The sequence below is a fragment of the Taudactylus pleione genome, unplaced genomic scaffold (genome assembly GCF_031769625.1).
Source record: "Taudactylus pleione unplaced genomic scaffold, aTauple2 ptg000261l, whole genome shotgun sequence".
Taxonomy (NCBI): Eukaryota; Metazoa; Chordata; class Amphibia; order Anura; family Myobatrachidae; genus Taudactylus; species Taudactylus pleione.
Window position 1 is genome coordinate 1,943,910 of NW_028284663.1, and position 23,348 is coordinate 1,967,257.

At 44.4% G+C, this 23,348-nt stretch overlaps 1 protein-coding gene across 3 annotated transcripts in view; it reads right to left on the bottom strand.

Annotated features, from left to right (window-relative positions):
- Nucleotides 1-23,348, bottom strand: part of PTPN14 (protein tyrosine phosphatase non-receptor type 14) — a 158,283-nt gene that overhangs the window by 47,610 nt on the left and 87,325 nt on the right. For all 3 annotated transcript variants that reach the window (XM_088481051.1, XM_088481049.1, XM_088481050.1), the window contains exons 4-5: nt 2,392-2,489; nt 1,787-1,854 (exon numbers count right to left, since the gene is read on the bottom strand). In XM_088481051.1, coding sequence (XP_088337177.1) covers nt 1,787-1,854; nt 2,392-2,489 — 166 coding nt within the window. The remainder of the gene's footprint in view (nt 1-1,786; nt 1,855-2,391; nt 2,490-23,348) is intronic.

Consider the following 23,348-nt stretch of genomic DNA (forward strand, 5'->3'; position numbering starts at 1 on the left):
GTATTTTATATATTTTTTTTTAAAGGGGTCCAGACCATGCTCTCTCTAATGGTTAGCCAAGCCTCCGTGGAGGCTGGCCACACCCCTAAGTATCACTGCATTCCTCGGTGGGCCCTTCATGTCCCAGTCACACACTGACCACTGTCCCTGCGAGTTCCCCCTTTGTATATAGCGGAAATATTTGCACTAAAAATTAAAGTGTCCCCTGCGAGTTGGATACATAATGATCGCGATTATTAGTACAGAGACCCCTAAATCTTGCAGCTAAATAAATCACAATATCTGCACTTTCAGTATCCCGGAGGCTGTTATATTCCAAATTTGCTGCACCAACATATACACATACTGTAGATCCAGAGCCCACCCAGGACAAATCAGCTTTGTCAAAGTGACTGTAGCTCAGACTGTTGTGTGGAGCTCTGAAACCATAATAATCCAGTCCCAACGGCAGCATTTATCCGCGGCAAAGACTGACTGTCCATCATAGGTCTACGGCAGAGTAATGGTGCATACACACGGTCAGATTTTCCCTTCAGATCTGAAGGAAAATCGTTGAGTCGTTCATATCTGAAGGAAACTCTGACATGCCTGAACAATGGACGATGCGCGTTCCCGTTTGTCCGATAACGATATCGGACATCTGATGTGTTTGCAGTCAGACTTGGACGATTCCATTCATTTTAATGCAGTCAAAATCGTTCAAAACTTTGGTAAAATCGTTCAATCGTTCATCTGACCTTGTGTACGCTCCATAAATACTCCTCTCATTTCACAAGGAATGTATTTGATTTGTGAATTGAAAATACAAATATTTGTTGCAAAACAAAAGACAGAAAACTAAAATCTATATGCAGCACAGTGAGAACTCCCTTTGATGGGGATCCAGCAGGATGACAGGCTCTGTAATAATCATTTATGGAAGATAAACATCATGAATAGATTGCAAATAGCGCAGCAACATGAACCTGTGCTTATCTGCCGGCGAGGACTGCAGGGACTGGGCGCACGAGCAGATCATTCACCAACTGTTATAACACGTCTCACATTCCTCTGCACCTTGTGTCCATGGCAGCCAAAATAAACCCTCAATATAAAAAGCTAAAAAAAAAAACGCGGATTCTGGCGTCTTCTCAGCAATAATCACTATATTGGCGGGACATTTTCAGTGATTATTATTTTTAACATCGTTCTCCCCACTATTCCGCAAAACACTTCGGAGACAGCGGCAGCATTATATATAATTTGTCTGCTTTAAAACTCATGCTGCTCCCTCCCCAACGCGCTTCTCCGTCTCCCAGGTGGCGTTTCCACGGAGGAGCACGTGGGGGAGGGAGCAATATGAACTCAAGGTAGACAAACGCCAGGCAGGGCTTTTACTCTATATGAACCACCCAGATTTAATAACTTCTGCCCACTATATATCGCCAGCCGATCAGAGCAAGCGTAACGCTACAGCGGGAAGTCTAAAAAGTGTATTTTACTTGTACAGTGCCAAGGAACCCGTGAGGGGTCTGAAATAAAATACAGTAATATTTACTTTCTACATTCATGTATAAAAAAAATTAAATAAAAATAGGAAATTACATGTGTGTAGCTCCAGAATAGACTGTAGTTATTGTGAGAGAAGTAAGTGAAGTTTTTTAGCTGCAGAGCCTGTTGCAAAAGTTTGGCGGACCAGGACTATACCCGTACAGGCCTATACAACAGACCTCAAAGAGGGTCAGGGGGATTTAAGTCCAAAAGGGGGACAGTTGTGAGGGGTCATTTATGCAAAGTGAAAACTTACCGCAGGAAACAGCATGTAATTTCTGAGGAAGTCATGTGACTCAAAGAGAGTATAATCCTTAAATTCCACTGCAAGACAGAACAAGTCCTTATTCATTATCAGAAGCTTGGAGACATTTGGAAATGAAACGCCATAGTGCACGTTCTACATAGAAAATGAGCGTTCCTAATTAAAAGCTAATTCCACATAAAACCCAATAATGCCAATTTCAGCAGAGTCAAATATATACGACATACGTGCAAAACATTACGTACGCTAGCGGCTCCGGTCCTCAGCGATGCTTTTCTCTACTGACAATGCGCACGCAATAAATAAATGCTGCCCCTACAGGATGGAGGGGATCATTGCTTCTCAGGCTGGCTTTTATTGCATAGTAGGTCAGCAGGGGCGAGGACAGACACCTTGGCCCCTGCTGGGTACCCGCTGGTCATATCTTGCATTTACATTTTAGTCATGAAACTCCACGTAAAACGGTTTGGATGGTGATATAATGTAGCACTGTACGCCATAGTTAGACATGCAAGGATAGAGTGATGTGGTTACATAGCAGGAACAGGTTGCAGCTTGCGTCTGTGGATAATGAAATTGTTATAAACGTACGTTACCTTGCACAGCTAGTGCGGCTAGTCTGATGTACTGCTCCATATTACAGTGCAGGTGCCCCTCAAACACGTCCTTCCTTAGCTGGAGGTAATACTGGTACCTGAGGAAAGAAAGGGCCCGCTCACCATTATAATGCTGGCGTTAATTAACAAATGCTAAAAAGCTATATTATTACAAGCAGAAGTTTATGAAATCCAAAGCAGCACGCTTCGTGCTCTATACGGTTACCTACATTACGGTGGGTATGTGAAATTTGGCTAGCGGCTTATTTAATAACGCAAATCGCTGATATTAAATACTTTGCACATATTAGACATAGAGGCAGAACGGCTTAAAAAGACAAACGACGAAAAACAAAAAAAATGTATAAAAACAGCAGTGATTTGGGCTGTGCGGTTCCTTTGCAGCCATTTTGTGGCCGGTACCTTACAATACTTTGGAGGCTACATTCGTCTTTAGGGAATAGCTATGCTCCATTTTAGGAAACCTGCCTCAGTCCACAAAATGGCCACCTCCATTTTCCGTACGCAACAATAAGAAAAAAAAAAAAAAAGGGAACAATGAAACTAACAAGATGTAATTACTCCCATTTTGGCTCGTGAGTGAAACCTCTACAAATCATAAATGTAGAAGATAAAATCCCCGTCTTTGAAGGCACATCAATTTACAGATTATGGAGATTAAGATGCTGTACAAAATGCTGGCAGCAGCCATAATAGACACTTCATCTTGTGCCCATCAGTAACTCATAACCTAAACACGTCGGTACTTTCATTTTGAGGACACCTGTAGATTCCTATAGGCTGGTGACAACCTACTCTGCAATATACGGGTGGCATTAGGCACTGGCCAGGGAGAAAGCCATCTTGGCATCACAAGTGGTAGTAAATGTACCCATATACTGAGGACTGTGGTCATAAGGCTGCCCAAAGTCCATGTTATCACCATAAATCCAGGACACTTGCTTTAAAGAAGGGGTGAGCAGGTTCGGTTTTATTCGGATTTACTCGGTTCTTATCGCCACTTTACCGCAAATTCGGATTTATTATATTGGCTATCCAAAACACATGATAGGCGATAGCCAATAAAATGCCGTTTAAAGATCTGAGTAAATCCGAGTAAAACCGAACCCGCTCACCCCTACTTTAAAGTAAACAATGGCCCTGATTCAGAGCCGGACGCTCTGACCAGAGCGCTCACTCTGAATCAGGGCCCTCCTCCATTAATATGGAGCGTCCTCCTGGACGCTCGTATAGCTGTGGGTCACCACCCACAGCATATACGAGCGTGCAAAAAGATGGTCGCGATGGTCTTGACCATCGCGACCATCGGACTTGCGAGGGAACCCTGCGGTTGGGTTTCCCAGCCGCAAGGCCAGGAGTGATTTTGGCTCTATCAGAGCCAAAATCACTCCCACTGACATCACTAGTGATGTCAGTGGGGCCGGCTTCAGACGGTAGGTGTTCCCATGGGAACGCCTCCGTCTGGCAGGCACGTCCCCGGCACGCCCACCAAAGGGGGCGTGCTGTCAATCAACATCGACAGCACGCCCCCTTTGGTGCGAGACCCGGAGCGATGGAAAGTCCTTCGCTCGCCGGGTCTCGCGCATGCGCACGACGGAGCTCCCTCCGTCGTGCGCATGCGCAGTGGGGACCATCCACCCACTTGCGAGCGTACTGCCGCTCGCGAGTGGGTCTGAATGACCCCCAATATTCCATGTTTCATACAGGGGAGATGTGTCAAGCCTTGGAGAGAGATAAAGTGGAGACTTTGCCCAAAGCACCCAATCAGCTTCTACCTCTCATTTTATAGACGGTACTAGATAAATAACAGAAGCTGATTGGCTGCTTTGGGCAACTAGTCCACTTTATCTCTCTCCACATGATTGGCCAATACTGAAAAATAGGGACATGTACAGTGACAAATCCATAACATCTGCAATTCTGGAATTCACGGATTTGAAATAAAATCCACAAGATGGCGCTGTTCTGTGCGTCTGCAGGGTGACCAGTCGATTGTCGCCTATAAATGCCCATTTCAGGTAAGGAGAGAAGCGGATTGGCCGCTCTGGTTTCCTCCATCACGGTACATACACTTGCTGCAGGACATGCGCAGTCGGAGATTGCCTAGTACGGCACATGCGCAGTTGGCTGATAATCGGAGGGTGCATCTGCTTTGGAATTGGTCTCCGTCTCTGAATCAGGCTCACAACAGGCATTTCACATACCTCATTTATAGTGTGCAAAAATGGGCTCCTATTGTGTCCTTACACTCTGCTGCAGTCACGCTAAGAAGCCCCTCTGGGCGCACCAGGTCCCGTGAGACTATGATAGCGTGGGGCGTCTTTTTTGCGGAAAATGCGCTGAAGTGGCGATGCGATGTGACTGGGACGCACCAGCAGACTCTGCTGATTAATAGGATATGGGACACTTGTCCATCTGTGTGTGACTGATCTGTATGAAGAGACGTTTTCTGTGTCTCGCTAATTGCAGGAGACAGAGAGCTTCTTATAACAACAAGTTCAGGATCTGCTGGGAATTTCATGTCATTTCTATTTTGAGGACAGAACAGGTTTTCTTGAAAATCTGTCACATAATTGCTAAGTGAAGACGGCTGTACAGAGAAATGAAAACACAAAATGTACAAAATGTCAAGATAAGCGTGTTGTGATCAGTACTTCAATGTCTTAAACGGAACGCCGGCACGACGCCGTAATATTAACGCAGAAATACCATGGGAATAACAAGAGATATGGTAAGAACTTACCTTTGTTATCTCTGTTTCTACGAAGTCCATAGGGTCCACAGGGTTGACCTTGGGGTATAGGTTGGGAACCAAATCCGGGCACCACGCAGTTAAAGCTTTTAGCTCCCAGGATGCACTTGGGTCCACTCTCCCTATAACCCCACCCCCCAGCCAGAGGCACCTCAGTTTGTAAGTAGCCAAAGGCCGGAGGAGGAGAGAAAAGAGAGAAAACTGGAACACTCTAGAACCATACTCACAGAAAAGGGGACGGGAAACCGGTGACCAGTAACACAGCCCATATGAAGCCAGGTGCGTCAGGGTGGGCGCCCTGTGGACAATATGGACTTCGTAGAAACAGAGATAACAAAGGTAAGTTCTTACCATATCTCTTGTTTTCTACTTCAGGGTCCATAGGGGGTCCACAGGGTTGACCTTGGGGATGTCCCAAAGCAGTTCAACCAAGGGTGGGGACGCTCCTGTGCTGAGAGGAGAATCCGTCGCCAAAAAGGAAGCATCCTGAGAGGCAAAGGAAACCAATGCCTAGAACCTTAAAAAGGTATGGACAGAAGACCACGTGGACACCTAGTAAGGCAAAACAGCCGAGGCGCCACAACGAGCAGCCCACGAGGGTTACATGGCCCGAGAAAAAACAAGCCTCAACGACAGAAATGCCTACCCATGGGTAGGCCCCTGAGGAAGACATACGAGGCCATCCAGCCAACATTTCATTATAGGCCGGCCATCGTTTCCTGTGAAAACCAGAAACCGCAGACCACCAATAAGGAGTCCGAATACCATAAGGAACTTGAACGGATCATATAAAGCCAAAGAGGCCGGACCACAGTCAATGAGGCCACACCAGCCGAGAAGACTGCTGACTGAATGGCCGTACCATAAGTTCCAGAATAATATGGAACCTAAAAACCACTCTAAGAAGAAATACAGGGCGAGAGCAACTCACACCCTGACATGATGCCCTCCAGAAGAGGGAGCCACATGAGAACGCTCCCAATTCAGACACTCTCCTGGTTGATTTAAACACACTGAGAGAGAGAGAGCTTAAACAATAGACCATGTAATGGCTATCACAACCAGCGGTTCCATTGACTGTCCCCGGAGGGAACAAAGAACCACTACTAACTCCCCAGGAGTCCCTAGGGAGGACAAGTGGAGGCATAATCCAGAAAACACTCCAAAGGATGAACTGGATACCAGAGCGGAGCAATTCCATATCTTAACCATACCGACAGTGTAGAGATCCGCACTGTCAGGAAGGCCAGGCCAAGGGTGAAACCCAAGCCAGCCGGAAGGAATGCCAGAATATCTGAAAATCCTGGACACCGGAGGATCGTATCGACAGGTACGATACCATAAGAATTATGTATGCCACAGTCCGTGGCAGATCCCAGCAAAGTCTGGCCTATCTGCTCTAAACATCTCAATGAAGACAGAGCCAGGGAAGCCCTAGGACCACAGTAGGGGCGCAGTCAAAGACAAATGATCCAGGTCCAGGGAAAAACAAGGACCCTGAGACAACAGGTCCAGATAGTGAAGCAGTAGGAACGGAGTATCGATGAGGAGACTCCGAAAATCTTAGTACCAGTGATGTCTGGGACGAACTGGAGCCCCCAGAAGGAAAGCCCCTCCGTCTCGAATTAAACTTCCGAAGACCTCGAGGAAGAAGGGAGACCGGAGGACACAAGTACACAAAGTGGAAGGACCACTTCACTGACAAAGAGTCACTGAAGGTAGCTTCAGTACTCCTGGAGCTGGACTGTAACACCGGTAATGTGTGATCAAGTCAGAAGGCCATGAGGATCAATCCCCTCAGGGAGGCCCCCTCTGCTCACCAGGAGTTGAAACCTCTCTTGGAGGAGAAGAGACTAGTCCCCGGGATGCACGTCGCGACGGCTGAGGAAGCCCGCTTCCCAATGGAGAGCTCCGGGAATAAACACTGCAGAGTTGGCCAGGAGAAGACCCTTGGACTATGTCAGAATGGATGACATACCTGACATTGCCACCCAACTACCAGTGTTGCCTAGATGGAAGTCACTGTTGTGACACTGTCGGACTGAACCTATTCAGGTTTACCGTGACATATGGGTTAGGCCAGAGTGAAGGTCCAAGACAGCCTAAAGTATCAACAAGTTAAGTGGCAGGGCAGAAACGACAGACGTCCAACTGCCCCGAAACGAATGCGGACCAGACACTGTCTGTAGCAAAGAACACCCTGGACGAGATGGCCATAGCCACCCGGACAGAGACCAACTCGCCTCCGGAGAAAGTATCATCGTTCGAACAGCGATCCGATGGGAAAAACTCGATCCATCTGGAGGGGAGTCAATTATGGCAAGGCCTGGAATGGAACTGAGCACATTCCACCCTACCAAAAGGTAGACACTCTGGTAGACCGCGCATCACAAAGAGTAATGACATATGTCGAATGCGTAGATATCCGCACACTCCAAGTTGAAGAGTGGAGATCTTGTCTTACGCCAGAAAAATTCTCAGAGTCTGAGAATCCAGCAGTGCTCCCAGATGAAGAAAACCCTGTGAGGGATGTAGGGAGGACTTTTTCTCCGTTGACTAATTATCTGTGCCGAGAAGAAGCCACGGTTATCCTGACCTGGTGGTAAAGTACCTTGGTGATCCTGCTAAAAGCAGGAGACCGTCCAGAGAAAGGAGCATTCGGATACCCTGAACAGGTGAACTGTCAGAAAATCCATAAGGCTGGTAAACCCCGGTGGAGTTGAGGACAGTCCCAAAAGGCAGAGCCCGAAACTTACAAGTGTTGCTGTGGCACAGCAAACCTGAACCCATGCTGATGAGAGGGCTCTGTACGTACCCGTTGGTACGTATCCTGAATACTCAGATATACCCTAAAATCCCCAGGTTCCAAACGTCGGATGATGGAGCATGGACGATTCCACCTGAGTCCAGGCACCGTTGGAATCTGATTCAGGGGGTCACCGCCCCAGAAAGAAAGTAGAACAACCAGTCCCTCACTGAGATAGTGAGGTTGGCCGAAATAGCTCTGCTTACCACAAAGACTGTATAGCTTTCTGGGATTGTAAGGCCCTGATCAGGTCTGAAGAAGGGCCCGTGTAACAATGCCTGTGAGGAGGCTGCCCGAGCAATGAGAGGCCGTTGAGAATCAGTACCTCACTCTGGAAATTCCCCAGATGTAGGCCTGTCCCGTCAGGCTGAGGGTATATCCTCAGGTGTAGAAACAGGGTCGTCCGGAAGTCCAGGACTGCTCGGTACTGGATATGGTGGCCCCCATGGAGGCCGACAGCCTAGGAAAAAACAGGCCTTTAGGCTGACCCTGAGGACAAAAAGACTTAACAGAGTTAGTCCGAATGTAGTGGGAGTAGCTAAAGACGGTATCTCCCCATTAGTGATACTGCCAATGATGCAACGATCTTGTCAAGGTCAGGACCAAACAAGATCTTCCCCATGGAAGGAGTGTGCACCTCTGCTTTCCCATAACGCAGCCATAGGGTACTGCGGCGGATACAGACGCCGCCGAAACCCTGAAAGTTAGAAGACCGGCATCCCATGAGGTAATCCCACATATGACCACTGCATATTTTATGTGAGCGGCAAAAGATATTTGAACCTCAGACGTGTTGGAGGGGAAAAACGTCACAAAAGCATCACCATGCGATGGCCATGGTAGGACGGGCAACAGGCCCTGAAAACGAGTACATTGATTTCAGGCAAAGTTACCACCTACGGATCCGTAAAATCCGTCCAGGCCGGGATGGGAGGCGTATTAATGCCTGTAATCCGATGATTAACATACAAATCCATCCCAGAAGGGGATTTCCATTACTTGTGAGGACCCTCAGGGAATGGGAAACAGGAGGCCTTTGTGACTCCTCGTATCTGGCGACAGCCAGACTCCCGCTATGAGATCCACCCGCTGGGCAGAAAACGGGAGATGTATGATACAGGTGCAGGATCGACATTCTCTATATCCAGAATGAACCTGGCTACCAGCCCCAAAGCAGGGATAATAATACTTGAAATCGGCTCCCCCCATGTGAGAGGGAAAGAGCCGAATATACCATCCAGTTCACGGCAGAGCCACTGGTCAGTAACCACAGGGCGTATATCACGCCAATTAGTATTTCGTATAAAACGACATCCACCAGGGTGGCCGTTGTGGTAATCCCTGCAAGGGGAATGACAGACCGATGTGGTATCGGAGGTAATTCATGTACTGTGAAAAACCCCGGCAGGGAGCGACAGTCTGTTGCACAGGGGTGAATTGCAAGAAATTGCGAGATACCCCGAGTTCAAAAGGGCAGTATGGTGAAGTAACTCCAAGCGAGTGACGACAATGGGGCCCGCCCGGCGATCCTCAAAGGAGGGGATCCTGAGATATAAACCGCCCTTTAAGGGGGTCGTGCAAGGGGCCCCGCACCAGATGGTGCCGCATACATAAACCTTTCTAAGTTAAAATCCTCCGCACTAATTCCTGCAGGCTAGGACTTGCAGGATAACAATAATGGGTGCAGTACCGTGTGCAATCTCCTGGTCAGATATATCTGACTATCTTGACGGAAATATTAAGCAGCGCCATACCGGTCCTGACTGACGCTAAGATTAGCTGCAGGGACCCATTATCAGCGTATGCAACTCACAGTTCCATCTAAAATATGGCAACGTGCAGCACGCAACAGTATGTGACAAACCTCACAGATATTAACAAATATATATATGTGAGGTCTCAGAACCACCCCAGGTACACCTGTATTAGGGCAGATAAAGAAAAGGGATAGATATACACTGACAGGTGAGAGAAAAAGCAGACAGTCAGCACTAGCATAAGTCACATACAATGCAGACATATACACTGTACATACATAAGCATGACATATAATATACTGCACAATGTCGCTACATTCAACTGCCCAGATTCAGTGTCTGGGAAGGCTATAGCGCTGTGTACACTCACCCAAAATGGTCAGGTACGCAGGGGAACTGGGCTCACTGACATCCTAAGAGTTCTGCAGCACCACCGAGAGATAATGGCCGCTGGAGACCTCAGAAGAAGCGTGGCCCACGGAGGAAGCAGCTCAGCGACGCCAGACTGTATTATTGAAAGGCGCACTGAGCTGAGGGGAGGAGCCGCTAGACAGGGAAGGCTTCCTCCCCTGGCTAGCAATTAACCCCCCGGGATGCCGGCTCCCGCTGCCGCTATAATCCCTGGTGGGCTGTGGACACGCGGGGTATGCCTCCATGGAGGGGGAGCCCGCCGCCACCGCTAGCGCCTCCGGTCTGTCCCCAGAGACCGGAGGCATAAGGCTGCATATTCACACGTGGATCACCGCAAGCGGTGACCACGCGACTTACCTGTCCCCGTCGATCCGGCAGCAGCCCAGGGATTCCTCCAGAGCCCGGCTAGTACAGACTCTGGGGTCCCGCTGCGATCCCCAGATCTGTACTGGCGTCGCAGCGCCGGCGGGCTGTAGGAGCGGCAGCTCAGACGTCCATTGGACAGTCTGATGCTGCCGCTCTGAAGAGTAGTAAAAAATAATAAAATAAAACTCTTTTAAGCTTAGGGGCTGCTAAGCAGCCCCCCTGCAGTAACGGTGACCCAACTCCGGCCGGGCACCAACTTAAACTGAGGTGCCTCTGGCTGGGGGGTGGGGTTATAGGGAGAGTGGACCCAAGTGCATCCTGGGAGCTAAAAGCTTTAACTGCGTGGTGCCCGGATTTGGTTCCCAACCTATACCCCAAGGTCAACCCTGTGGACCCCCTATGGACCCTGAAGTAGAAATATTAGGTGTTTGTTTTTTTGTTTTTTGTTTTATTTAAACTTAAGTCACTATGGCAAGCTATAAGAACAAACTTCATACTTACAATTTTTCCTTAGTTTGTTACTTCATGCTGTTATCAATGTGTTATAATTCTGCGGACTGTCATGTGACTACCATGGCAACCACAGTCACATAACCACATGATGTAGTGAGGTCATTTAATGCCCCTCTGTGCACTACAAAATCCTCCCCCTTCTTCTCTCCCCCCCCCCTCCCCCTTCTTCTCTCCCCCCCCCCCCCCCTGCCATCACAGGACACGCTGGGAACTGCTACACGGTATGTATGTGTTACTAGCATCCATATTTGTTTGCCCTCTATAGAGATTTTGAAAGGAAGTTAATGATTTGTGGAAGCACTAAATGAGATGCAGGCCTAAAAAATTATTAAACTGTAATGTCCCTGAGAACAACCTTCTCACATTGATTACTTGACTGAAAAAACTTGACTAAGTTTCCTGGTGATGCAGCTCCCAGAACGTACTTCACCTTTTATACATTACCCCCAAGGAACCGATATATTAATACATTATATAGCGCTCTTGAGAAACCGTAGTGGCCTAATGCTCCCAAACTTAAGAGGTCACAAAGATTTAGGTATATACTTTAAACCCTTAGTATCCCATGAGAGATTCAATTTGGAAACCCAAATATATAAAGGACCTTATACAAAGAATATGTCTCCAATACGCTGACAGGGGTACATTGGGGAAACAGACGGACCCCGCTGAGGTGCCTTTACACGTGGGGCCTGTCTAGCGTCTGGAGCCCGCGGCCGAGTGGCCGGAACAGACACCTCATCCTTAGCGGCCTGCTCCACTTGAGTTACCACAGCCTTTGTCGATACGGTCGGAGCGCCCCTGACCCTACAGGACTGCCGGTGATTGCAGTGGCTGCCGCATGCTCAGGGGTCGTGGTCTTTGACTTTGCCGCGGGACAGTGTACAACGCAGTTTGGTTGCCAGACGTCCAGAGCGGCTCTCCCGGTTGTAAAATCCCATCTCTGAAACTTGGGCGGCTGGATTGGCGAGTCCCTGTGCCCCTTTGTCGCCTAGCCTGACATGCCCATTGCGTGTCCCGGACAGTAGCTGCAACAACAACCCAGCCATCTTGTTTTACAGGAGTCTGTTGGTCACATAGGGGATTCCCCTCACTTGCTTGGTCACCTCCTCTATAGGGGTCGTTCAGCAGAAGACGGAGCCCAGTACCTATGTGATATAACATCCATGTAAGCGGATAATATTCTAATAGATACTTACCAGAGTCAATTGTGTCGACGATGTGAAGATACCCATCTAAAGTATGTTGTCCCTTCCCGGGTAATGCCTTACCTACCCATGCAGTAATTTCCTGAGTCGCTTTCCCCAAAACATTTCTCTGGTTCATTTCAAATTGGGATTTCTACTCATTCCTCCGACTATGCCGTCAAAGAAAACAAGACAACAAAAACTTCCAGCACCAATCCGATTTCCTACTGCCCCTATATCTAAAGTCGGACAGCTGCTTTCCCCAACATCTGGAGCGTCATCTATGTCCACTCCACGTGATTTCACCAGCTGACCTGGGACTAGACCTGAATGTTAATGCACCGCTTACCACACAGGCAATGTTTCAGGTTTTTGCGGCATTGCGGTCTAATGTGCTAAAGGGTGTGGATACTTCTATACAATCGATCCGAGCTGATATTTTGGGGCTAGGCAATCGTACAGACCATCTAGAGGTGAAGATGCAGGAATTGGTCTCATCTCATAACGAACTCCTCTCAGCCCATGCAGAACTCCAATCGGAGGTTTCATCTATGAGAGATAAAATGGCGGATATGGAAGAACGCTCACGAAGAAACAATCTGAAGATTCGCGGTATCCCAGATTCTGTATCTAACGCAGAGTTACCAGATTACCTTTCAAAGTTGTTTCTTAAATTGGTGCCTACGGCTTCTCCACAAGACCTGTTAATTGATCGGGTACATCGTCTTCCCAAACAGAGAACAGGATCTGGAAATTACCCGCAAGACACTTTAATGCGTGTCCATTTCTTTCATTTCAAAGAGCAAATCTTGTCACGTCAAGCTGAAGGCACGGACACCCTAAGGGGTCTTCAAATAATTCCGGATCTGTCTGCTGCTACTTTGTCTAAAAGACGCTCTTTCCAGTCCATTACTACAGCTCTAAGAGATAATGACATCATTTATTGATGGGGGTTCCCCATAAAGCTTCTGGTCAGCTACGAGGCCTCCACATACGTAATCTCTACTGTGGAAGCTGGAATTAAGCTTTTGGCGGAATGGGACATTCCAGTGTATACTCGAGCTTCTGGTCCCAGCGGTCAAGTAACTCAAGACTGGTCTAAAGCTACGTGAGAATACTACATACATACAGTTACTGTGTTAATTATGTTATATTCATGTCAGTCCTGTTAAAACACACACAGTTACAATACTGGAGGAGCGCTAATATGGGGTGAGGTTTCTATATTGGAAGCAGCTGTATAGAGAGGTTAGTCAGACCTCTACGATAAATATACAAAAAATACACAAATCACAGCGCTAATCTGACGTTTACACAAAAATATAATTTAATAACATGTAAACATGTACCAATAAAATCAATATAGACACAATTAAAGATGCATCATCCAATCCACCATATAAAAATGTTCCATGGGTGCTTATAGGTTGAATAGAATTCCAAGAGTGTTTGTACTCAATTGTTTAGGATAAATCCAGACAAAATAATTACCAAGTCCAATGTCCAACTTGAATAAGGGGTCCTAATTAGCAGTGCTGGCAGGCCTCTGCAAAAGGTCCGGTCCCCTGGGCACAGGTATGGCGATGAGCTGGTATAATTCCCATGGTAGGCCAATAAACCATATAGATAGCACTCCTTTGGCATAAAAAAGTGGTGGAGAGGAAACACAACCAGGTGCTGACGCGTTTCGCTGTGTTAGAGCCACAGCTTTATCAAAGGTGGTGTTATGGTTGAGATGCAGCTTATTTATAGTAAATATCTAAAATGGCTGCTAATTAGCAGTGCTGGCAGGCCTCTGCAAAAGGTCCGGTCCCCTGGGCACAGGTATGGCGATGAGCTGGTATAATTCCCATGGTAGGTCAATAAACCATATAGATAGCACTCCTTTGGCATAAAATAGTGGTGGAGAGGAAACACAACCAGGTACTGACGCGTTTCGCTGTGTTAGAGCCACAGCTTTATCAAAGGTGGTGTCATGGTTGAGATGCAGCTTATTTATAGTAAATATCTAAAATGGCTGCTAATTAGCAGCTGATGCACATTATTCTTCAATTGACAAATATATCATACATTAGTCATATATAATATCCTAAATAAAAGGAGACAGACTTACCGAACATAAAACTGAATCTGTATATGAAAGATCTTCGTTAGATCATCTACACAGTTAGACATTCCTTATAATAATAATAATAATAATAATAATTTTATTTATATAGCGCTTTTCTCCTAAAGGACTCAAAGTGCTTTACATTTACAGTATAAAATACAAAATAAGCTTAAACAAGGGACATTAGTGAAATGCTGGGTGAAGAGGTCTTGAGTCTATTTTTGAAGGATTCTAGAGTGGAGGCCTCTCGAACTGTGCGGGGAAGTGAGTTCCATAAGGTTGGAGCCACAAAACTGAAAGCTCGATCCCCAGACGAATTCCGTGAGATTCTAGGTACTGTTAATAGTCCTTCGTCACCGGATCGCAGTAATCGAGTGGGACAGTAGGGAATCAGAAGCTGCTTCAGGTACCCTGGGCCATGGTCATGAAGGGCTTTGTAAGTTATTAATCCAATCTTGAAAGCAATTCGCCATCTGACAGGCAGCCAGTGAAGGGAGTAGAGAATGGGTGATATGTGGCTGGAACGGGGCTGGTAGGTTAATAGCCTGGCAGCTGCATTTTGTACCATCTGCAAGCGGTGTAATTCTTTTGCTGGGAGACCGAGGTAGAGGGCGTTGCAGTAGTCTAGGCGTGATGATATAAATGCATGTATGACTTTAGGCAGATCTTCTGAGGGAATTAAGTGCTTGATTCTGGCTATGTTCCTCAGATGAAAGAATGAGGATTTGATTGTGGCTAAATCCTGATGTTTAAGTGTCAGAGGCCACTATCCAGTACAACACCAAGATTCCGCACTTTTAGTGTTTTGTAATTCTGAACCCCCAAGCGTAAGTCCTGTTGGTTGGCTATGCTGTAGCCCTGTCATGTGACTTATCATAAGAACCTCTGTTTATCAGGATTCAGTCGCAGCCAACTGGCATCATCCACTCCTGAAGCTCAGATAGGCAGCCATTTAGGGTTGTTATTGGGTCCTTTGTACCTGGAGCAAAGGACAGGTACAGTTGTGTATCATCTGCATATCAGTGGTAGACCAGGCCATGACGTCTGATTATTTCACCCAGTGGCAGCATGTACACTGCAAAAAGCATGGGAGATGGTATAGAACCCTGTGGGACACCGCATGGAAGTGACACTGGTGATGAAGAGTTTACTCCAGAAGAAACTCTCTGACCTGCCAGTGAGAAATGATTTGAACCATCTAAGGACTGTGCCATCCAGTCCACAGAAATTTTTCAGGCGTTCAATTAGAATCCGCGATCTCCTGTGACCACGTGATGTAAACAAATGTGGTCACCAAACACAGGCGGTTGTTGGCATAGTAACCGCTATTTGTCTGTGCGTGATAGGTTCATTTTATCCACGTGACTTCTCAATGAGTCACATGTTACAGACTTCCGTAATGAGCACAATGCTTAATCACGCGTTACCAGTGTATCCCACGTGATCACTATGTTTATACATGTGACACGTCATATGTTCCACCCGTATTATACGGGGAGGGGGAAGTACTAAAGATGCCCGCAATGGATCGCGGTCATGTGACTTAATTATGAGACACATGATCTATAGGATATTCCATACTGTAGCACATATTCAACAAAAATTATTAATAGATTATGGCATATGATATGTTGTATATTATACCATATTGATTTTAATATATGAAAAGAGATATTAAGATTAACATCGCGATCATGTGGCATCAATATGTCACAAGACCCACGGATCATACACCAATAACCATAAATTGAATAAAAATAATGAATATTCAGATAAATATACTCATTATGCATAATAACCATTATCAATATGTACATATTAAATAGTAATAGAATTAATGTAAATGCCTCATATGAACTATAAAATAAACTTGCTCAATCAAATAAGTTTATAAACAAGTTGATAATTTTCATTAAGGAGTTTATCAATTTTAATTCCAAGTATGTTATATACATTCTCACTTGTGGATGTAATTTGAGGTATGTGGGTAGAACGATCGTTGCCTGAAAATTAGATTTATGGAACACCGAAGAAATATAATTAATCACCTTCTCATAGTGTTTCTAGGCATTTTAATGAGATCCACAAAGGGGATTGCAGTTCCCTTAAACTTACTGGTATTGAAAACATTTCCATGACCACTAGGGGAGGAGACTGTTTTAAACAATTGTGCAAACAAGAACTCTTTTGGATATTTAGGATGGATTCCCTATATCCTATAGGTCTTAACGAAATGATAGAACTTAACTCAGTATTTGGTTGAAAATCATCAACTTGTTTATAAACTTATTGATTTACGTTCTGTAACCTCTGTTGTCCTTTCGAGTATTTTCTTATCACTAAGAAGTATCTACATGATACATTAACAAAACTGGGATATTATATTTAGATTTCTTCTTTATATTATACAGACTTGAGGATTATTTTCATTTATGATTTGTATTTATATGCTTTATATATAATAATATTTTGATTGAGCAAGTTAATTTTATAGTTCATATGAGGCATTTACATTAATTCTATTACTATTTAATATGTACATATTGATAATAGTTACTTATTATGCATAATGAGTATATTCATCTGAATATTCATTATTTTTATTCAATTTATGGTTATTGGTGTATGATCCGTGGATCTTGTGACATATTGATGCCACATGATCGCGATGTTAATCTTAATATCTCTTTTCATATATTAAAATGAATATGGTATAATATACAATATAACATATGCCATAATCTATTAATAATTTTTGTTGAATATGTGCTACAGTATGGATTATCCTATAGATCATGTGTCTCATAATTAAGTCACATGACCGCGATCCATTGCGGGCATCTTGAGTACTTCCCCCTCCCCGTATAATACGGGTGGAACATGTGACGTGTCACATGTATAAACATAGTGATCACGTGGGATACACTGGTAACGCGTGATTAAGCATTGTGCTCATTACGGGAAGTCTGTAACATGTGACTCATTGAGAAGTCACGTGGATAAAATGAACCTATCACGTACAGACAAATAGCGGTTACTATGCCAACAACCGCCTGTGTTTGGTGACCACATTTGTTTGCATCACGTGGTCACAGGAGATCGCGGATAAGGAATGTCTAACTGTGTAGATGATCTAACGAAGATCTTTCATATACAGATTCAGTTTTATGTTCGGTAAGTCTGTCTCCTTTTATTTAGGATATTATATATGACTAATGTATGATATATTTGTCAATTGAAGAATAATGTGCATCAGCTGCTAATTAGCAGCCATTTTAGATATTTACTATAAATAAGCTGCATCTCAACCATGACACCACCTTTGATAAAGCTGTGGCTCTAACACAGCGAAACGCGTCAGCACCTGGTTGTGTTTCCTCTCCACCACTATTTTATGCCAAAGGAGTGCTATCAATATGGTTTATTGGCCTACCATGGGAATTATACCAGCTCATCGCCATACCTGTGCCCAGGGGACCGGACCTTTTGCAGAGGCCTGCCAGCACTGCTAATTAGGACCCCTTATTCAAGTTGGACATTGGACTTGGTAATTATTTTGTCTGGATTTATCCTAAACAATTGAGTACAAACACTCGTGGAATTCTATTCAACCTATAAGCACCCATGGAACATTTTTATATGGTGGATTGGATGATGCATCTTTAATTGTGTCTATATTGATTTTATTGGTACATGTTTACATGTTATTAAATTATATTTTTGTGTAAACGTCAGATTAGCGCTGTGATTTGTGTATTTTTTGTAGTTCAGTCCGGTTTCCTCGATATGACCAAGGATATTATATTTTACATGAGATAGTCATTTCTTATGTATGTTTTACCATGTGTTTTCTTGTCTGATTGCACCAAATTGGATAGCAATAATCTGTTTATTTGTAGTTTTTGGGGCCTTATTTACCATTAAGAAATGAGGGGAGGGAACCCTTAAGAGTTTTCCTCCTTCTTACTATTGCAAAAAAGTCTTAATTTGAGCCCCCTTTCTAGTACACCTGTATTGAAATAAGCACGTTAAGTGCACATTGATTATGCTGTCTTGTGTAATTCAGACTCCGAAAATTCTCATATTATTATTATTATTTTTGTTGTTTTGTGGGTTTAGCGACTCCACGTTTATATTGTTCGCTATATGGATGAGTTTATGTTAGTTCGTTTTTGGAATCAGCTATTGTGCGTTTCAGACTTCTGGAGAGATTTGAATAGTTCTTACGCACCTTGCCTTGTTGAGTGTATCATTTTTGCTATACTCCCATATCTATGTTGTCCACTTTTCTTTATGTTTTCTTTATATTTTGTTATCAATATACTGCATGGGTGGCTTTTGTCTCAGGCCACATTCCTCCATGTTCTTGGTTTTGCCGTTTTTTTTTTTCCCCCTACGGCAAACATTTTAACCCTAATTTTTTGGGTTATCTCAGTTTCCCCTATGTGTTCCCCTTTTTATTATTTATAATGTTATTGTTCTTATATGTGTCTTTTTTGTTTTTTTCTGGTTTAATTTGTATTTTGGGTACCATTGTCCATATTATTCTGTCTTTGCTAGAACCTTGGGTATTCATGTCGACCGATGTCTCTTATCTATGGAATATAGAATATGGTTCAATTTTTTTCCTTAAATGTTCATGGCCTAAACTCCCCTAACAAACGCAGGCTTGCTTTGTCCACCTTCCATAGACATAGAGCTAAAGTTGTAGCACTACAAGAGACTCATTTTTCATCTTTGGCCCCACCGATATTGAGAGATGCGAGATATAATGTTGCATATTACGCTAACGGTCCTCTCAAAAGGAATGGTGTAGCTGTGCTGTTTCATAATTCAGTGTCTTTCACTTTATCTAAAAAGGTAGAAGATAAGAACGGCCGATATTTGATATTAGTAGGTCAGCTGGATGGTAAAGAGGTTACACTAGTCTCTCTCTACTCCCCTAATACGCTTCAAATCCAGTTTCTCAGACGAGTGTTTGACGAAGTCCACCAGATTAGACGTGGTCATACGATTATAATGGGTGATTTTAATTTAGTCCCTGATATTCGGATAGATAAATCATCATCTAATGTTTCCGGAATGAGCAGTGGTATTACTGATACATCAGCTTTGCTGCGGAAGCTCTTGGCGGAATTTGATTTACATGACGTTTGGCGGGTTCATTCGCCTAATGTGAAAGACTATACGTTTTTCTCACATGTACATAATACTTATTCGCGTATTGATCGGATTCTTATAGACAAACATTTACTCCAACATACTCGCCAATCTAATATCATATCCATAGTTTGGTCTGACCATGCTTCGGTAACGTGGACTTAGGATGGTCATAATACAAGAATTCCCCCTAGACCATGGCGTTTACCAGACCACTTATTATCTTCCCCTGAAGGTGCTAAACCTTTAGCAGATGCCCTGGAATCATATTTGGCAACTAACGACTCACAAGACACTTCTAGCACAACACACTGGTGCGCCCTCAAAGCTGTCCTTAGAGGAGTAGCCATTCAAACAAGTTCTCGACTGAAGAGACAATATTTGCTCAATCTGAATTGGAATTACACTTAGCTCAGGTTGAATCTCTAAATAGAACCCGTCCTTCCCGTATTCTTAAGAGAGAACTAGTTTCTATCCGAAATCAACTTCAGAACTTGTTTTTGGCTCGCATGAAATCATCTCTAATTAAACTTCAGCAAAAGTTTTATAATTCGGGGAATAAGGCAGGCAAATTCCTAGCTCGTAAATTGCGCAAACGTCAGGCCACAAATAGGATTGAATATTTGATTACACCCAATAATAAGAAACTACTTAACCCTGCTGAGATTGCAAACGCCTTCGCTGAGTATTACGCGGGACTGTATAATCTCCATACTGACAGTACTGTAACACAACCGTTTGGCGTTTCTATTTCTGCTTTTCTACGGGACATTACTTTTCCTCAGTTAGGAGAGGAGGTTTTGGCAGTTTTAAACGCCCCTTCGACCGAACAAGAAACTTTGAGTGTTGTCAAAGCATTGCCTACGGGGAAGTCCCCTGGTCCGGATGGGTTTACCAATTCATTCTATAAACATTTTGCGAATTCGATCTCTCCCATACTTACTTCTCTATTTAATTTTGTTTCAGGTCAGGGCAGCTTTCCAACAGAGATGTTGGAAGCTCAAATTATCACCTTACCTAAACCAGGTAAACCTCCTTCCTCCTGTCCGAATTTCCGCCCAATAGCCCTACTCAATTCAGACATTAAAATTTATGCCAAGATGGTAGCCAATCGGTTGGCCCCTTTTATTCCCCATTTGATTCATCCGGACCAGGTAGGCTTTGTCAGCGGCAGACAAGCATCGGATAACACTCGCAGGGTCTTTGACTTAGCAGAGCTAATGTTGAGGCGACGTAAGGAGTTCATTCTTCTTTCCTTAGATGCCGAGGAGGCGTTTGATCGCCTTCATTGGCTGTTCCTCTACGAATCACTAAGTCATTTTGGTTTTCAGGGTGCTATTTTGAAGTCTATCAAGGCTCTCTACAGTAATCCCACAGCTAGAGTGTTCAGTAATGGCTTTCTTTCATCCCCATTTAACATTAGGAACGGTACAAGACAGGGATGTCCTCTATCCCCACTTATGTACGTTTTAGCCATTGAACCATTAGCGTCAGCAATTAGAAATTCCCCTTTATTTCCTGGAGTGAAAGTTGGTTCAACTTCACATAAATTATGTTTGTTCACAGACGATATCCTTTTGTAACCAACCCTGTTTCTTCATTACCAACCCTACATGGAATACTAGACAAATTCAGTGCAGCTTCCCTATACAAACTTAACACTACCAAGACTGAGGCCCTACCTTTTAACATACCTGATCTTGTTTTGTCACGTCAACAAGCCCAATACAGGTATAATTGGAAAACAGATTATCTTTTCTATCTTGGTATTAACATACCGAACAGACTAGATGACTTAAATTTTGATCCAACTCTAAAACATATAGCCGAACTGTTACATAATTGGTTGGGTTTTGAGGTTTCCTGGCTGGGTCGTCTTGCGGCATTTAAAATGATGATTTTGCCAAAGTTAATGTATTTATTTCGCACCATTCCCTTTTCGGTTCCGAAACATTTTCTAATTAAGGCTCGTAAATTAATTGTGTCATATATGGAAAGGTAAAACACCACAGCTAGCTTACCAGCGTTTGACTAAACCTAAAATTCAGGGGCGTTACAAATCCCAGACCTAGAATTATATCAGTCAGCGTGTTTAGTGACTGGTTTCTTCCCCCTAACACTAAACCTTGGGTTGACCTAGAAAGGGCATTAGTGAAAGAGTACCCCTTAGTGGATTTAATTTGGACACCCAAACAATTACGTCCTTTATCGAATAAAACCCCTAGAGCCATAATCGATTCTCCTAAAAGGTGGGATGACATGATACTTCAATCTAAATGTATCAAACTACCGGCTAAATCCTTATCTTTAGTCGCTATAGCACGTTTAATCCCGGATTTATCGGTGGCGATCTGGCGTTCATGTGGGATTGAAACCATCTCTGACATTTCGAGTTCTTCCTCTCTAATCTCGTTTTCTCAAATTCAATCCCAATTTCAGTTGCCTCCTGGAGAACTTTTCTCCTATCTTCGAATTCAGCATTGGGTGGTTAATATAATAAAAGTAGGTGGCTCCTTGAAATTGCCTTCAGCTGATATCTTGGCTAAATTAACAAGAGGTGATTCTAAAGGTACTATTGGTTTTTGGTACTCCATGTGTCTCGAGGCTTGCCCTCCACTTAAGTCTAAGACCCTGATTCAGACCCACTCGCGAGCGGCTGTCCGCTCGCAAGTGGGTCGATGGTCTGCACTGAGCATGCGCACGACGGAGGGAGCTCCGTTGTGCGCATGCGCCAGACGCGACGAGCGAAGGAAAGTCCTTCGCTCGTTGTGTCTGATCAAAGGGGCCGTGCTGTCGATGTTGATTGACAGCACGCCCCCTTTGGTGGGCGTGCCGGGGGCATGTCTGCCAGACGGAGGCGTTCCCAAGGGAACGCCTACCGTCAGAAGCCGGCCCCACTGACATCACTAGTGATGTCAGTGGGAGTGATTTTGGCTCTATCAGAGCCAAAATCACTCCTGGCCTTGCGGTTGATAAACTCAACCGCAGGTTTCTGCTCGCACTGGCGATGGTCGCGATGGTCAAGACCATCGCGACCATCATCCTGCACGCTCGTATAGGCTGTGGGTGGTGACCCACAGCTATACGAGCATCCAGGAGGACGCTCCATATTAATGGAGGTGGGCCCTGATTCAGAGCGTGCGCTCAGGTCAGAGCGTCCGGCTCTGAATCAGGGCCTAAGTCCCAAGAGCAATGGGAGTCTGATCTTCAGGAGGCCTATACTCCCCAGCAATGGGAATCTATTTTCTCTACTGCCCACAAATTGTCTAAATGTTATAAGCATTTAGAATTACAGTATAAAATATAAAATACTCCATAGGCTCTATTTCACTGCAGCCAAATTACACGTAATTATGGCCAACGCAATCAAAATACTGTTGGAGATGCAATATGTGTGTTGGAGACATATTTCATATTTTTTGGAGTTGCTCCTATATCCAGGCTTTCTGGAAAGATTTATTTGATTTGATTTCCAAGGTATTGAAAGTGAACATCCAGCCATCCCCCTCTTTGGCGCTACTACACGTTTACCCTTTAGGTATGCCCAAAACTGACTGTTATGTAGTGGGTCATGTTCTTTTAGCAGCTAAGACAGCAATAGCACAACTATGGAAATCATCTACTCTTCCTTCTATACATAAAATTATGCATAAGGTACAATTTGCATTTTTGATGGAGACTGTGGATGTTACATACGCCACGTCTGCTTTTTCGCCATTGATGTTATGGTTTAAATGTCAGGAATTTGTAACTGTTGGTGAGGGTGCAGACCTTCTCCTTAGGGATAAGCCCTCTGTATGAAAATATTTTGATTATTAGACTCTACTCTGATTTAGGCATTTTGAATATGATACAATTTATATGTATTGTGTAC